Consider the following 17,138-nt stretch of genomic DNA (forward strand, 5'->3'; position numbering starts at 1 on the left):
GCCTAGGGGAGACCCAGAAACCCTATACCTAAAGCCAGGGAAGGTGAAGTAGCTATTTCAGAGAGGACGTTAACCTGCAGCAGTGAGCCTGAAGGTGAGCCACAGCTGATGGTAGGTACTGATGTTCCCCTGGACAGAGTGGCTGCAAAGGCAGAAGTAAGTGGTAGTACCTAGGCTGACACTGAGGCATCTATGTCAGAGGGTACCAGACTTCCTGTAAAAGGGGAGCTGGAAAGAGTCACAAAGGTAGAGTTGAGACGGGCTCAGCTTTCGGACCCTACCTTATAAGGCCACAGAGAGATAGCTAGGGAAGCATCTGATTCTCAAGGAAAAGGGGAGTCTGCATATCGGAACAAAGGGTTACCGTATAGACAGTGGAGACCTGAGGGAGGGCTAGAGGGTGAGCCAATACAGCAGTTGATAGTGCCCAGATCCTACTGTCTAGCACTTCTAGTCACAGCCCATGACATTGCTTTTGCAGATTATATGGGCATAAAGTGTAACAAGAGATGTATTATGCAGAACTTTTAATGGCCCGGGATTGCAAGGGATGTTACAGGGTACTGCAGGATCTGTGAGCAGTGCCAAAAAGTAGGCAAGGCTGCCTTTGCTGCATCTACCTGTGATTGAAGAGCTGTTTCAGAGGTTAGTTATGGATATTATGAAGCCTCTGAATACCCCAAGTTCCACAGGGAAGAAGTATATCTTGGTGGTAGTAGACTATGCTACTAGATACTATGAGGCAGTGTCTCTGCCCTCCATCGAGCCAGAGAAGGTGGCAAATGCTTTGTTAGAGATTTTCAGCAAGATAGGTTTCCAGAGAGAAATACTGACTGACAGATATGTCGATTTCATGACAGACCTGCTGGCTTGTCTGTGGGAGCACTGTGGGTTGAAGCACCTAAAGATCACCCCCAGCCTAATGAGCTACACTAAAGACCATGCTAGAGACATTTGCAGACCAGTTTAAAATAGAGTGGGTTAAATATCTGCCCCATCTGCTGTTTGCATATACAGACAGTTACCCCAGGAATCCAGAGGTTTTTCACTCTTTGAATTGTTGTATCGGCATAGGGCGAGGGGAGCTTTACATTTGATTTGTGATGAGTAGGGGGGCGAGTGTGAATCCCACATGGAGTCTGTTGTGGCATATTTCCTAAACCTCAAGACAAGGCACAGGGAGTTTGGGTCTATATTGGATGCTCGAACTTTCAAATGTTTGCGTGTCATATGGTCGACACCATATGATCGAACTTTTGAAAGTTTGAACGTTTTAACGGAAATCTCCATACAGCGTGGAATGGGATGATTTCCCTTTTCTGCAATGTAGTGCGATCTCGGACTTGGTATATTTAAAGAGCGGGGGTGGGGGGGCTTGACCCCTGCTTAAAACATTCAGTTAGGTTATTTGTGTAGTTTATTTATTTTTTTTTGGATGTTCGAACTTTTAAAAGTTCGATCATATGGTGTCGCCCATATGACACTCGAACTTTTAAATGTTCACTCATCCAATATAGACCCGGGAGTTCATCGGCTTGGCTCAGGAGAACCTGGCAGGAGTTCAAATGCAGGAAAAAGGTCTGGTATGACAGGAATGCTTGAGCCCAAGGGTATGCTGTGGGACAGTAGGTTACAGTTCTCATTCCTGTCAGCCAGAATAAGCTGCAGGCAGCTTGACAGGGACTCATCAAAGTGGTAAGGAAGGTCAGTGATGTTAACTATATGGTAAACCTGCTAGGCAACAGGTAGAGCACAAATTGTACCATGTAAACATGATGAAACCTTACCATGATAGGGAAGCCCTGGTGCTGTGTATTTAGAGTAGGTGGCAGGAGGAGTCTGAGAGGGATCCGGTGACTGATCTCCTCAGTGAGGCTTAGACTGACACCTCAGTGGAAGAGGTGCAATGTCCCAGCAGCTATCTCCTACCCAGGTTTGAGAAATCCGAGCACTGTTACAGGAGTTTGGGGGCATGTTCACTGGGAAACCAGGATGCACCCACTTAGTGCAGCACCATGTGGGTACAAGACCCCAAAAGGGCTATCAAGCTGGCCCCTTACAGGGTGCCTGAGTGAGTCAGACAGACTCTGAAAGAGGAGACACAGGAAATGTTGGAACTGGGGGTAATTCAGGAGTCCAGCAGTCCCTGGGCTTCCCCAGTGGTGGTGGTACCAAAGAAAAATGGCAGCACCAGTTTCTATGTGGACTACAGAAAACTAAATAGTTACACAGTCACATGCATACCCCATGCCTAAGACAGATGAAGCCTTTCAGCAGCTGGGTGGGCTAAGTACCTGACCACTACTGATCTGACCAAGGGCTACTGGCAGGTGCCCTAGACTCCCAAAGCTAGAGAGAGGTCAGCCTTTTGTGACTCCTTTCAAATTATACGAGTTCACAAAGATGCCTTTGGAATGAAAAATGCCCCAGCAACCTTCCAGAGGCTGGTAGATCATATACTAGCAGGAGATTATGCCCTTGCTTACCTGGATGATACTGCCATCTACAGCCATTCCTGCATGAGCACCTTCAGCATGTAAGGGAGGTCCTGAGCAGACTGCAAAGGGAAGGGTTAACCTTCAAGCCCAGTAAGTGTCAGGTGGGTATGGCAATAGTTCTCCTACCTGTGACATTGAGTGGGAAGTGGTAAGATCAGGCCAGAACCTGCTAAAGTGGAAATTATTTAGGTGTGGCCTGCTCCTGTCACAAAAAAGCAGGTGAGGGCATTCTTGGGGACAGCGGGGTACTACAGAAAGTTTGTTCCCAATTACAGTGCAATAGCCACTCCCCTCACAGACCTGATGAGGAAAAACAGGCCAGATAAGGTAGTGTGGACCCTAGTCTACGAGCAGAGTATAAAAGGTCTTTGGGAAGACCCTCTGTGTTAGCCAGTCCAGATTACAACAAAAATATGTTGTGCAAGTGGATGCTCCGAACCATAGGGTGGGGGCTGTACTCAGCCAGGTTTCCTGAGAGGGAGAAGAACACCCAGTTGTATATCTTAGCCACTGACTCCAACCTAAGATGAATGTCATGCAGCAGTCGAAAAAGAATGTCTAGCCTTAGTATGGGCACTGTAAAAAACTTCAACCCTATCTGTATGGAAGGAAGTTCACTGTAGTTACAGACCACAATCCCTTAACATGGCTACATCGAGTCAGCCAGCAAAATTCCAAGTTATTCAGGTGGAGCCTAGGGCTGCAGGGATATGATACAACAGTGCAGCACCATAGTAGGTCAGCAATGACAATGCCGATGGGCTCTCAAGACAGGGTATGGGTTAATGTGTTCCAGACAGGCTCATGTCCCTCAAGTCACGTTTCTCAAGGGTTACTTGAAAAACTAGCTTCAGTCTTCACAAAGGGGAGAGATGTGATGATGTGAGGTATGGTTGTGGATGTGTAACATATGCCAGCATAGCTAGCTGGAGTTTTGTAAAGAATTTAGTCATTTGTACATCAAACTGATGTGCATGTGCTTGGGTTGAAAATATATCTGTAAAGCTGCTTGTGTTAAAAATATACCAACAGTGGGTCCTGCTGGACAGAAAATAAATACACCTGTATGTCAGACTGTATTGCAATTAAAGTGAATATATTGTAACAGATGATACTGGAAGAAAAGAGGTTAATCTAAGTCCAGCTAACTTTGAAAAATAGTCTGAAATAAAATTACCTGGTTTAGGCCACAAAGACTGTATCTTACAGTTCTGACTGCACCCAGAGACAAAATGTCTGTGAAAACCAGGACTAGGAATTCTACTGTAATGTCCTTAGGGGTGAATCAATTGCTACCCTGGAAGGGTGGAAGTTTTTGAAATAGTTTTATAGCTTCAAAATGCTACAACACATCTTGGAAAGCTTTGTGTGTGTGTAATAACAAATATGTGCAAGATTCTGGCTCAGTTTCTAATAAGGAGGTAGTGTGGGAACCAGAAGTTAAGTGACCAGATGTGTGATATGTCATTTTTTTAATCCAGCACTGAAATTATTAATTAATACTAGATGAGACAAAAGTCTCAGAGCAGTCAGATATGTCATTTTTTTAATCCAGCACTGAAATTATTAATTAATACTAGATGAGACAAAAGTCTCAGAGCAGTCTGTTTTTGAAACCTGACAAAGAAGGATCTTTCTCCCACTTAATCTTGCCTTGCTTTAGATCAGTCAGGAAAATATAGTGAGATTAGTCAAGTACTGTTTTTCTGTATGTGTGTGGATCTACCCATCTGTGTTATTTTTAATGGTTCCTGTGGTTGAAACTATGGTGTTTACTGTAAATAGATGTTTTGTATTTTCATTTTTTATATTATTTATTACTAAATATAATTAAACTTTTCATTGGGGCTGGCTGATCTTTTAGAGAATAGTTTAACCTCTGAGAGTACTTATACTTATTTGGTAATACTATATCCACTTCTGAAAGCCTTGCTGCATTGGTCCCATTACCTGCTTGGTTGGCTCTGTGTTAGGACTGGAGTCATTGAATGTTCCTGGTGAGAAAATGGACAGCAATCATTTTGTCTTGGTTGTTTCTGCTATGGGCTATTCCATTGTGTGTCATTTAATTAGCGGATTCCTAACTCAGAGAGTACTGCAAACAGAACAGCTGCATTGCTTGTCATTCTATTCTAAAGAGCAGCTGCTTTTTATGCTACCCAGTGTGACACCAAGAAACGGACAGGCAGACAGAAGAGGAAACAATTACCACAGGGGACATGGACAAAACTTGAGGCACTTCAAAATTTGCTTCCATGGATCTGTGTCGAGATCGTAGTTGCTTGCTGACTGCTTCTCAGGACAGCAGAAGTAGTAGGCAATTTGCAACATTTCTGTTTTGAGTCATTCTGGTGCATACTTGCTGACTTGTTGATTCCAACTTCAGCGGGAACCTTTTTGTCATAAAAGCAGAACAGTTGGGCGTCTCGCCTCTGTATTCTTTAGAACTGCTGAACACTGTACTCAGGGCAACACTGGGAGAGAGACAAGAGGAGAGAATCTTTATCAACCTTTTTTTTTTTACCACCTGGGACGTGTTACTTGAGCAGTAAACTATCAGTACCCTCTTTTAAATATAGATTCATCCCCTTCACTATTAGAACCTCCAGGTATGCCACATCTCATCTGATACACATCAGGGTGTGCATCTCCTACATAATGTTGTGTCTTTTTCATATCATAGCATGGTACATGTATACTTTCATGGGTTTGCTTTAAGTACCTGCAATCGGATTTTGACAATGTTGGTATCTGCAGTTGTCTACCCCAAGTTATAATAGCAACTGTGCATCACAGAGCTTAAATGTTTACTTACTGCATATGTTATCCCTTATTACTACCAGTACTTTAGTACTGTAACCCAAGTTACTCCTAGCGTTAGCCTTCTGTGTATTGTACTTGAAATCTGTATGCAACCTTTTCATTTTGCCTTGCTTTGGCTCTATTGCTGCACTTTCCCACCCAGAGCCTATTACTCAGTGGCTGTAATCCCTCTTAAAAAAATTTTTTGATTAATTTAAATTTAGTTAAATATTCAACAAAACTTAACCTTTCATTTAATTTATACATGCAACAAAATTCCTTTTCCCTATTAAAGCCTCACAAAAAAATAATAATACATAAAAAATAAAGATAATTTTTCCAGACACAGTAGACCTTACCAGTTCAGACCTCTCCTACTATGGTATCAGCTACTCTTGACCTTGACAGCTTAACCTAATAAATGCTAGCTAACCCCTCATCCATTACCTTTCGCTAGCTACCCCTTCATCTATCACTTTTCCCTAACCTCATTCAATCCACCTAGTGTTACTCAGTCCCTTATCTAGCTCTACAGCATGGATTCTTTCACCACCCTACCTGCACTTGATACTCTGAGGCAGTGTAGCAAATGCCTCATATTTTGAAAGTTGCTAACACAGACACAAACTGTGAATGATACAGATCTCTCAACCTTGTATAGAATTACAATTTTGCGGCTGCCCACGTGGGGGTGAATAAACTTAGGAGCTCCACGCTGAAGACGATGCAGTGAGATGTGATAGATGTCTCTATGGATGTGCCTCAGGCAAGTAAAACTCTTGCCCTGAGTAGTATTCTGACATCACCAGAAATGATGACATAGTTCAAGGACAAAACAACTGGCTTTAAAAGTTTGCTAATTAACTGGTGTTATCCCAAAAGATTCACTGCATGTTAGCTTGGGAGACGATGTATGACAGCCTAACTTTCTTTGCCAGAGATGGCCTACACACCCAAACATAACACAGCAAAATTCAACATGACTAACACCAAAAGTGGCACTGCTTAATGCTAAGAGTTTAACTAAAATCTAGTTTTCAAGCCTTCGTTTCCCTTAAACACAACCATATACATATAGTTACCGAAACTTGGTTTCAGAGTATTATTAACACTCCCTTTACACCTATTCAGTGTCTGTCGTTCTTTCAGACCCACCGAGAACTGCAGGGGCCTCTCTATGTCTTACCAAATCCCACAATACCAATGTAGAGCTATATTCACAGACTCTTCTAAATTACAGACCCTATTCCACACGTCCAACCAATCACTATATATTCCTTCATCATGTGGAATATACAACTATTAAACCCAAAATGTTGAGTTTAGGTGACATCAGCTACTCATCTGTCAGTTAGCAAACCTATACAACTAATAACAGATATTTACAATGGCTCTTAGATTTTGTGAATGACAATTCTCTAGCCCAAACTGTCCACCTCTCCACTAGAGAGAGAAATCTTAATGATCTCATCCTTACTAATATTTACTGGTGAAGTCCAACTGACTAGCTCTTATCTTCTCACTTACAACTAAATCCTCACTCCCATAAACCTCACTACAACTGGCAACTATTCCAAAGCAAACCTATCATTATTTTATGACTTAAATAAAAGTGCCCCTGCCCCAGGCTACCTGTGGTTAGAGCTGCCATGTATACCAGAGGTCTACTCTCATCTAAGTAACTGTATAGAAGTCTGTCCCAATTTGTCACTAATAAAATGAGAACTACAGTGGAATTCTAACATAAACTGTATAACAAAACAAGAAATAATGTGCCATATACAAGACATCCTTATACCACCTCAGCACAAAAATGATCCAAAACAGGTTAGCAAAAAATCCTTAATGCCCCATGAAAAAAGTGTAAGCTGCATTCAAAATCAAAACTGCTGCCCCAATACAATCACAAAGTCCACTACAACTTAATCAAGAAACTCAAAGTAACACTAAATATAGATTTGAGCTAGCATCTAATAGGAGTGCACAGTCTGATTCTGAAGTAACAACTAATATCTTTGCCAACAAGTTTAGCTTCAATTTCACCTTGCCTTTATATCTTTAAGCACACTCACACACATATACATATTCTCTCTCACACACACACACAAAATCTTCCCACCAATTTACACCTCCTTCATAATCTTATCATATTATTTTCTGTCTACACTATCAAATAATATGAATATTACTGCTATGGGCCTATATGGTTCCTAAGAAATGCCAAACATAGCTTTGCTCTTCCTCCTTATGGACCTAGTTTAACTTTAACTCTCCAGTGGTTATACATCAAATGCTTAGAAACTGCCATACTAGTACCATTACATTTATAAACAAAGACAAAGAGAATCTTCAGTCCTTGGACACAAATCAAAATGGTTTTATCCAAGGCAGAATATGCCCATTTAGTCTGATCAATTTCATTCACAAAGTCACAGAAACCACTGACGTGTCACTCTGTTCACCCATCCTAGCAAAAGTTAGATAATGCCTTCAATACAATCCGCTATGTAGGCAACTTGACAAGCTTGCTAAATTCGGCATTATCTTCTAAATCACCTAGTGGACAGCTCACATATCAGAATCACAGGACTCACACAGAGACTGAGGCAAGTGCTGGAGATATTACTCCCCCTCCAAAAAAATGTTAAGAGTGGCATTCTTGGGTGTTTTTAAGATGCTGTCTCAAGCCTCTTCTTTTTCAACCTCTACTTTTCTGATGTCAATACAGAAATCAAATTGCTATGACTGACTTAACTTTGCTAATGACCACAAACTAGTTGCTACTGTATGCTCCCCTAAAGACACTCACAGTCCACAAAGGGCTCAATCTGACTAAAACTTGGTGTATTTCTTGATCGTATTATACATGTACGTAGTTTCTGATAAAATAACTTTCATTACAATAAGCGTTTAAATTAACAAAGTGATTATTTTCCTGCTCTTGTTATATATTCCAAACATATTTAAGGTTGACATGGTTAAAAAACAAAAATGATATATTAAAAAAAAAATCATGAAATTATTGGACTTACTCACATAGTACCCCAATGATGAAAAGCCCTCTTCCTATACTTGCATGAAATACCTTAACCTTCATCTGCACAAAAAAATGAACTTGCATGTGAATTTTTTTTTAATTAGCATATCCCTTACTTGCTAAATAAGCTTCCCATGCCTGTCAAACAAGACAAAACATCAGTTACCTTTAAGACTGATCTTCAAGACTGGATGGATTATTTGTTAATTCCCCCAGAAATACATAGCATGCCTCTTCTTAAATGGGGCAGCTAAGACTTCCTAAATATACTAGGCTTACACTGACTATGCTTCTCAATGGCATCTGTTATAGCAACATCTCACAGCTCAAGTTTTTTTTTTGTTCCTCAATATTATGGAGTCTGATGGTAGACAAGCCGCTATACTGAAACCCCCTCTTGCAGTACCCACTAAATCTGCTTTTGTCAACACCATTCAATGATAAAGTACTACATTAATCAGAAAAGATTATTCTTTACTCAGATGTACAATGTCACCAAGGGCAAAGAAACACATGTTTTCACAATGAAAAGTACTGACCTTTGCATCTTCTGTGAAGTTCATCAAAGCTTCCTGGATTGTCAAGATTCTCTTCTCTCTTTTCGGCTCGTCCCACACCACTTCCACCACTAGGATGGGGAATGAGTGGGGGCATGAATTGCGGAGGAGATAAAGCAAAGACGTTCCCCATTGGGTAAGAAAATCGTTAAACTTGTAGACCAGTTGAAGAAACAAACCACACTTAAGGAACTTAAGTTTCTGAAAGAACTGTACTTCAAACCAAGTGTAAACTTGTCTCCTTTTCTTGAGAGGAACCGAGCTCACTTTTCCAGTTGCAAAAACAAATACAGAAAATAAAATGTATCCTTACTGCAAATGAGTGTTCATGAAATAATGCATAACAAAACAAGGTTGCACAGTCTAGACTCTTCTTAACAACTATCCCACAAACAGATAAAACATGCCCAGATTATCTGAAACCATGTCAGCGTTTAGTTATTTTCCTGCACTGTATTGCACAGCTGTAATACATTAGCAACCCAACTGCAGTGCAATTAATATGATAATGTATCAGTATTAACAGTTTGGAAATTAACCACTTAGAAATCAAGAATTTCTAAAAGCCTAGTGCATTATTTTTTTCTACATACGTTATTCGTTGTTACTCCAAATAAGAGAAACACTAGGTTTGCAAAAACAAGTAGCTACCGCTGGGATACGGATTCTCTTTTATGTACCTAAATCCTTATTACCACTTCCAAATCGCTCGATTTTAATCCTTCAAAAACAAATTGTCTGTTAGATCCCTTTTTATATTTAATAAGAGTATGCCCCCCACTAAAGTACGGATGAGAGCTCTGCCCTACAAATTAAATATTTAAAGAAAATATATAATTCCAAGCTCTCTACAACTGTGGGTAAAACTTCTCTTTAAATTAGGCTGCATCTGTATACTGGCCTCATTGTAACATTTTAACTGAATCTTTTTATTCTGTCAAGTATTCTTTACAAGCCAAGTAGCCAATATTTTAACAGCCACAATTCTGCTCCTATAACAGCCTCCATAGGGGAACAGTGGGACTGGGTAGCGCCATGTTTCTTCCGGACAAGACCGGAAAGACGCAAAACTTTTGTCAGACGTAACTTGGATACAGGTCAAAAGGGAAACATTTCAGAAACAACATCATACATTAAATACTGATAATGGATACATAATGTTGATGTATATCAATTAAAAAGGCAGGCCAAAAAGCACATGCTATTAATAGTAATACAATAGGTGCTTTAAGAGGAATAGCTGTCAAAAACCTCGGGCTAATAACACCGGTTTGCCTTAACAACCCTTTTCCGTCCACTATCCACGTCATTTCCACCGGTGTTTGGTAGCGTGGCTCATCATGTCAGACGATCTCGCAGCTGCGAGAAATGCTGTATCGCGGATCCCCCTGTTAAAGACGGGCGCAGGACCCCGGGACGGCGGACAGTGGGTGCAAAGGTTGAAGGAGGAGTACCAGGCTCTAATACAGGTGAGGTGATTTGTTGGAGAAGTTACAGTCCTTTAAGAATGGGGTGGGGCTTTCGGTGCTGACATAACACGTGCGGGACACTAGCACAGTGTTAAAGTGGTGTAAATAGAGCTCTTTCAGAGTTTTCATCGTTACTTCCTGTTCCTGTGTGCAGTATATGGCATCCGAACGGAATCAAACGTTTGGAGGCTAGTGTTATGTTATAGACACGTTGCACTCATGTTGTTTAGTTGTTTGTTGCTGCTTAAGTATTAAATGCTCGTAAATGCTCGGGGGTATGGCATTGAGCACTTGATTAGCTGTACTTGCAAAATACCCGTTGTACTTGCTAGAAGTGTGTTTTTTTTTCTGTACTACCTGTCTTATTTGCTGTAGTCAACATTTAAGAAGGGGGGGGGGGTACCAATATTGTGGAACACATTTATAGTTTGTAAAGCTGTAGCATAGATTACAGTTCTGAAATAGTATATTTTTTTATTTTGGTATTAGTAATTAAAATTTGTTGTTTTACTTGACTGTGTGTAGTTCAGCTTGGAGGCTGCATTGTAGGCACTTAAAAAAAAAAAGCGGTACTGTCTTTCGAAAATATTTTGTGCACTTGAAGTATTTCTTTCCTCTATAGTTTCTTGAGACTGTGTTTCGCTTAGATTGTCTTTGATAAACTATGTATCTAACATACGCATTTTAAACTATATTTTATACAGCCCAAACTCCCCGAAAATATGAAGCAGGCAGAAAGAAACAAGTCAACACCAATTAAGAAAATACTTTTTTTTTTTTTTTTGCGGGGGGGGGGGTGGCTCTGAACCTATCAGTAACGTAGTTTTTAGTTGCTTTCATATGTACATTTATTTATAATTTATCACAAGTATAAAATGCAGCATAAGCAATTCGCACTATTCATTCAAGGTGCGTACCAGCTATAGAGCGTTTTCTGCATGGACACGCGTGAATGGGCGTACCTTCGTTGAAGGTTGTGCGTCAGGGCTGGCAACCCGGCACGTAAAAATCAACTGCCAATCATTAGCGGACTGGAGTTCCGTTGTGGCGACCCCTAACCGGGAAAAGCCGAAAGACGCATCAACACAACAACCAGCAATAAAAAGAATAATTGGTGGTCGCAACTGTCTTTGCCTCCCAGTTCAATTAAGAGGAAGAGTTTGAAGAAGCACGTGCACTTATTCCTGTAATTTCTTTCAACTTGTCCTGAAAAAGAACATCCAAGAGTCATGTCTGTTAATCATAGTTATTCTAACCTGTGAGGGAGATTGATGTCCCAGATTTGAAGGACTAAAAGACCAGTTCAGGATTTTTTTTTTAATTGTAGGTGGTATAATCCTGATTTGGCCCTGTTTTCCTCCTGCAACATCTGGCATAAAGGAGCTTGGCCCCACTAGCTATAGTCCAGAAAACCTTTTATAGGTTCATAGGTGTGTACTAAGCTAATGGCCCTGGAGCCTTTACAGGCCTAGCCCACAGGATTATCCTGGCATCATGCCACCCGACCTGGGTTCCCAGTGCCTCAGTTGAGTACAGCCACTGGAGTGATCCCTGGAGTGAATTTTCTATTTCGCATCCATTCATCAAGATCCCTTTTGAAGAGGGCCAGTGTGGTGCTCTGTTTGACATGTATGGGAAGTCTATTGCATAGCACAGGCAGTCTCTGGGTTATGAACCTGTCCCTCCAGCACATTCTGTCGATTGTCAGCCAGAGTCCCTTCGTGTTGGCCTGGACTTCTTAGAAGTAGATACAGGAGATGACCCAGGACCAATCCCTGTGGGACTCCACTCGTGACTGGTCAGCAGTCTGACTTGGAGTCAGCTACTTTCACACTGTGGGTTCTATCTGTGAGCCCGTTTATAACCCACCTAGTGATAATAGGGGTTAATGTCTAGCTTTGTGAGTTTTTTTAGATTCCTGAGTGGGGAATGTTATCAAAGATCAAGGTAGGCTGTACGCACCACCTTGCCTTCATCCACAGCTCTGGTGACTGATTCAAAGAAGTCGACTGAGTTGAGCAGGCATGATCTATTCTTCACAAAACCAAATTGTGTGTGATCCAGATATTCCCTATATCCTTGTTTATTAGGTTCATGATGATGTGTTCCATAGCTTTGCATATCAGACTAGTCAGGCTAATGGGGATGATAGTTCCCAGGGTCGGTAGTCGCTCCTCCTTTGTGGAGAGGGATGACTATAGCAGTGCGCCATTCAGTAGGGACAAAGCCTGAGGTGAGGCTGTGATTGAACAGGGCACACGGGTGAGGTGCCAGTTCACTCTGTAGTTCATGTAGAACAGACAGGGAAATTGTCAGGTCTTATAGAAGCTGTATTCTCGGCCTTGGACAGTGCTGTTATTACCTGTGCAGCAGTAATACTGGGTGTCTGACGATCTACTGGTATTGTGACTGGTCCTTTGGGGGGGGGGTAATGTTGGCACTGAATTTGCTGGCCAGTGTATTGACAATATCTGTTGGCTCGGTATAGGAGGTACCATTGTACAGGAGCTTTGAGCAAGTCTGGGTATTGCTGTGGTGATTCTTTACATAAATATAGAAGGCCTTGTGGTTGTCTTTACTATCTGATGCAATTGTTTTCATAGCTAGCTTTATAGGATTTGATGAGGGATCTCAACTTTCTGTTGAGGCTAAGGGAGTTTTTCCAGTCTTGGGGCTTCACCTTATTCCGCATCAGTTTCCTCTTTCTGTTGTAGAGTTTATGGTGGGGGACCACCAGATTGGCTTCCTATTTTTGGAGGAGAGCATCTTGGTTCTGTTGAGTATGGCAAGATCCATGTATTTGTGTACGTGTTCATATGGTGCATTGCTGAATGATTTGGTTATCAAGCAACTATTCTCCATTCGCATGGGTGCTATGAAGTTAGCCACCTTTGTTTTTAGGAGCCCAAAGTTAGCTTTGGAGAATTTTTTAATGGTGGTTACCTTTGCGAAGGGGGGTGTGGATTTCCAAGGTGACTTGTGGTCTAATCTAACCAGGGAGGAGTTGACTACTGGTGTAGAGCAACTGTCGCCTGTGTTAGTAATGATCAAGTTAAGGATGTTGCTACCTGTAGCGGGGGTAAGTACGAGCTGGTCCAGGGCATTGGAATTAACAAATTCTAGGAAACGTTGGGCAATTGTATTGGTACATGAGTAGTTTTCCCAGTTAATGGAACAGTAGTTGAAGTCGCCCAGTATGGGAATGTTAGGTTGGACCCTAATATTCTTCAGGGTGCTTAGGAATAGGGAGTGAGTCTTGGGACCTGGTTGGAGACCTATAACAGGCTACGGCCTGAATCACTGTCTTACCCAGTGTTAGCTGCTCCTGAAGTTTCCCTGATGTGTTATGTTGGGCTACCAGTCTGGCGGTGTGCGCATCCTTTATGAATATGGAAACACCACCGCCTTTGGAGCTTCGGTGGAAGTTCTGGGTCCAAAAGGTGGGGAATGAGTTATAGCCTGATAGTGCAGGGGTGCTTTCTGTTGCCTTGAACCAGGTCTCTGTTACAGCGCAAATGCCAATGTTCTCGATTTTAAGGAGTACTTCGAGCGAGTGCATTTTAAGATTGACTTCTAGCATTGAACAGCGTGACCCTCAGATTGCATTTCTTTGTAGCTGTTACGGTGGTAATTTGGTCTTTGGAACACTGCCTAAAAAAAGTTACTAGAGGGGTGGCAAGAGCCTTGGCCAGTATCCAGAAGCCCAGGGGTGACAGATGCATGCCATCTCTGACAAAGCATCGAGGTCTGTCAATCATGTCGGCAGACAGATGCTGGATTCAATTAGAATGACACCAGAAACTTAGCCAGTTGTTGAAATCAATCATTTCTGCTTGTACTGTGGTAACATTCTGGGTGATGGTAGGATGCTGCTCAGGCTTAGGGTCATACCTGTCTGGGCTACATAATCCAAGAGCTCCTCCATGTCCCTTTTCATGTAGTCCATGGAAGTACATCTCAGGTCATTCACACCCACATGTACAGTGACAGTGTCATATTTGTACCTGTTGAGGGACCTAAATGCTTGTGTTATGTGGCAGATCCTGGCACCTGACAGGCAGCTGACTGTTATTTTCTCCTTATTCAACCTAGTAAGTGGTAGATCAGTGTGCCTCACTATCAAGTCACCTATGACTGGTGTGCTGGGCATGCTGTTTTGCCTTAGGGGCTTTGATTGAGTGGCACACACTTTAGGAGAGTTGTGTGTCTGGTGACTAGTGCTGTGGTGCAACCCCATCCACTCCCACAGAATTGTGGGATAGCAGCTTTTAAATGCAATCTGAAGAACAAACATTTATTAAACACAAAATAAAAAGAAAAGTAGTGTTTCAAATTAAAGCATGCTGCAATTAAATAGAGCAAAAACAAGAAACAGTGTGCAACCTATTAGCCAAAAATTAACAACAAATCAGAGCGTCTTCTAGTTGGCACATCCTAGGAGGAAGAATAACAAAAAAGGATAACAAGAAGAATCTGGGATGGCAGTGAGCATATTTAGGGAAGAATCGTCCTAGTAATGCACGTAATTTAGAATAATCCGTTATGGATAAAAAATAATACATCAGCAGCTGGTACTATGCAGGCAGTTAGGAAATGTACCTTCTTCACAACTCTTACCACAGTTTTTGGCGACCAAACCAAGACCGAAACACTAAAGGTGGAGGAGTGTCCATATTTACCAAGGATATTCACACTTTCGGGCTAGTTGCCCAACACAATGCATCTGAAATTCTCCAGGTGCAACTAACACTAGGTAAGACTGCAATCCAAATTGTCGCTTGATACAGATCCCCACCATGTCCCAAGATTCTCACTTCACCTTTCTAAACATACTGGAAAATATTAAGATACAACCAAACACCCTAATACTTGGTGATTTCATCTACCCTGCCATTAACTGGGAAAACTACTCTGGTACCAACACCTTTTCCCAACGGTTCTTGGAATTCATAAATTCCAATGCCCTGGATCAACTAATCCATTGTCCCACTAGGGGCTCCAATATCCTAGACCTGGTCATTACCAACATGGGAGATAGATGCTCCACACCAGTGGTCACCCCCTCATTGGTCAGGTCTGACCATAAGCAAATCACCATTGACATCCACATCCCACCCCCAGTAAGGAAACCTCCGTAAAAAACTTCTCCAAAGCCAACTTCATGCTACTTAAGTCAGAAGTGACAAACTTCATGGCACCCATGCAGACGGGAGCTGAAAGTTCGACTGCTGAGTCCTACACTAAGGCACTGTATGAGCAAATCCACTTGTACATGAATCGTGCCATCCCAAAGAGAGCCAAGACGCTGTCCTCCAAAAAAGGACGCTAATCTGGTGGTCCCCTGCCATAAACAAACTATACAACAGAAGGAAGAAACTGTTGCAGAAAAGAGGAAAATCCCAGGATGCAAAAAACTACCTTACCAGCCTCAGTAAGAAGCTGAGATCCCTCTTAAAATCCTCCAAAGCTAGTTACGAAAATAAAATTGCCAAAGATTCCAAAGACAACCACAAAGCATTCTCTACTTGTGTTAAGAATCTAAATGGCAATGCTCAGATCTGCTCTGAGCTATAACAGAATGGCATTAAATATACTGATCCCAAGGATATTGCCAATATACTGGCAAATTGATTTAGTGCCAACTTCACCCCCCTCTCAGCCCCTAAAGGGCCCATCTCAATACCAAAAGATTGCCAAATTCCGGTAATCACAGCCACACAGGTAGAAACTGCACTTTCCAAAGCTATCCATCCAGGGGACCAGATGACATCCTGGGCTGTGTACTACATGAACTACAAAATGACCTGGCACCTCACCTAAGTGTCATATATTTAATCATAGCCTTACCTCAAGCTTTGTGCCCACTGAGTGGCGCACAGCTACAGTTGTCTCACTCCACAAGGGGGGATCCCCCTTGGATCCTGGGAACTACCGTCCCATCAATCTGACAAGCCTGATCTGCAAGGACATGGAACACATTATCATGGAACTTATAGACAAAGACATTGGCAACCTTCAAACATTGGAGCCCACCCAGTTTGGGTTCATGAAGGGCCAGTCTTGTCTCCTGAACCTGATTGACTTCTTTAAATCAGTTTCCAGAGCTGTAGACAAGGGCAAGGTGGTCCACACAGCCTATCTGTACCTTGCCAAGGCTGTCGACACCATCCCGCATTCTGGAATCATAGATAAACTTACTAAGCTGGGCATAAATCCCTACGTCACTCGACGGGTTGCCAACTGATTTACTGACAGAACCCAGACTGTAAAAGTAGCCAACTCCAAATCCAGCTCCAGACAAGTGACAAATGGAGTACCTCAGGGTTCAGTCCTGGGACCGCTCTTGTTTGGCATCTGCATCTCTGAAGTACAGGCCAACACTAAGGGACTCTGGCTAACAAAGTTCACGGATGACTGCAAACTGGGAGACATTATTGAATCCCCAAATGATGTGGATATTCTACAAAAGGGCCTTAAAGAAACGGATGCTTGGTGCCAGAGCCATGGGCTCAAGCTTAATGCCAAGAAATGTATAGTTATCCCCTTTGGGGAAAAAAACATGTACCCATGAATTACCACATAAGTGGCAGTACACTAAACACCGAAAGTGTGATGAGAGACTTGGGGACACGGGTGGATAGTGGATTTTACCTTCGGTAACCACATCGCCACAATAGTTAGGAAATTCTTCTATGTGGCACACCTCGTCACTAAGGGCTTTCCATCCAGAAAATAGGTAATTGTCCCACTGTACTCATCCCTCATTAGACCCATT

At 42.1% G+C, this 17,138-nt stretch overlaps 2 protein-coding genes across 2 annotated transcripts in view; one reads left to right on the forward strand and one right to left on the reverse strand.

Annotated features, from left to right (window-relative positions):
- Positions 1–9,027, reverse strand: part of TOMM40L (translocase of outer mitochondrial membrane 40 like) — a 152,623-nt gene extending 143,596 nt beyond the window's left edge. The window contains exon 1 of the mRNA XM_044059127.1: positions 8,877–9,027. Within this exon, the coding sequence (XP_043915062.1) occupies positions 8,877–9,027 (151 nt within the window). The remainder of the gene's footprint in view (positions 1–8,876) is intronic.
- A 1,197-nt stretch (positions 9,028–10,224) lies between these two features.
- The window catches only part of UFC1 (ubiquitin-fold modifier conjugating enzyme 1), a 163,160-nt gene continuing 156,246 nt past the window's right edge, over positions 10,225–17,138 (forward strand). Inside the window, exon 1 of the mRNA XM_044059128.1 lies at positions 10,225–10,363. Within this exon, the coding sequence (XP_043915063.1) occupies positions 10,235–10,363 (129 nt within the window). The 5' untranslated portion in view covers positions 10,225–10,234. The remainder of the gene's footprint in view (positions 10,364–17,138) is intronic.

The sequence above is a fragment of the Protopterus annectens genome, chromosome 17.part0 (genome assembly GCF_019279795.1).
Source record: "Protopterus annectens isolate FY-2018-M chromosome 17.part0, PAN1.0, whole genome shotgun sequence".
Taxonomy (NCBI): domain Eukaryota; kingdom Metazoa; phylum Chordata; order Ceratodontiformes; family Protopteridae; genus Protopterus; species Protopterus annectens.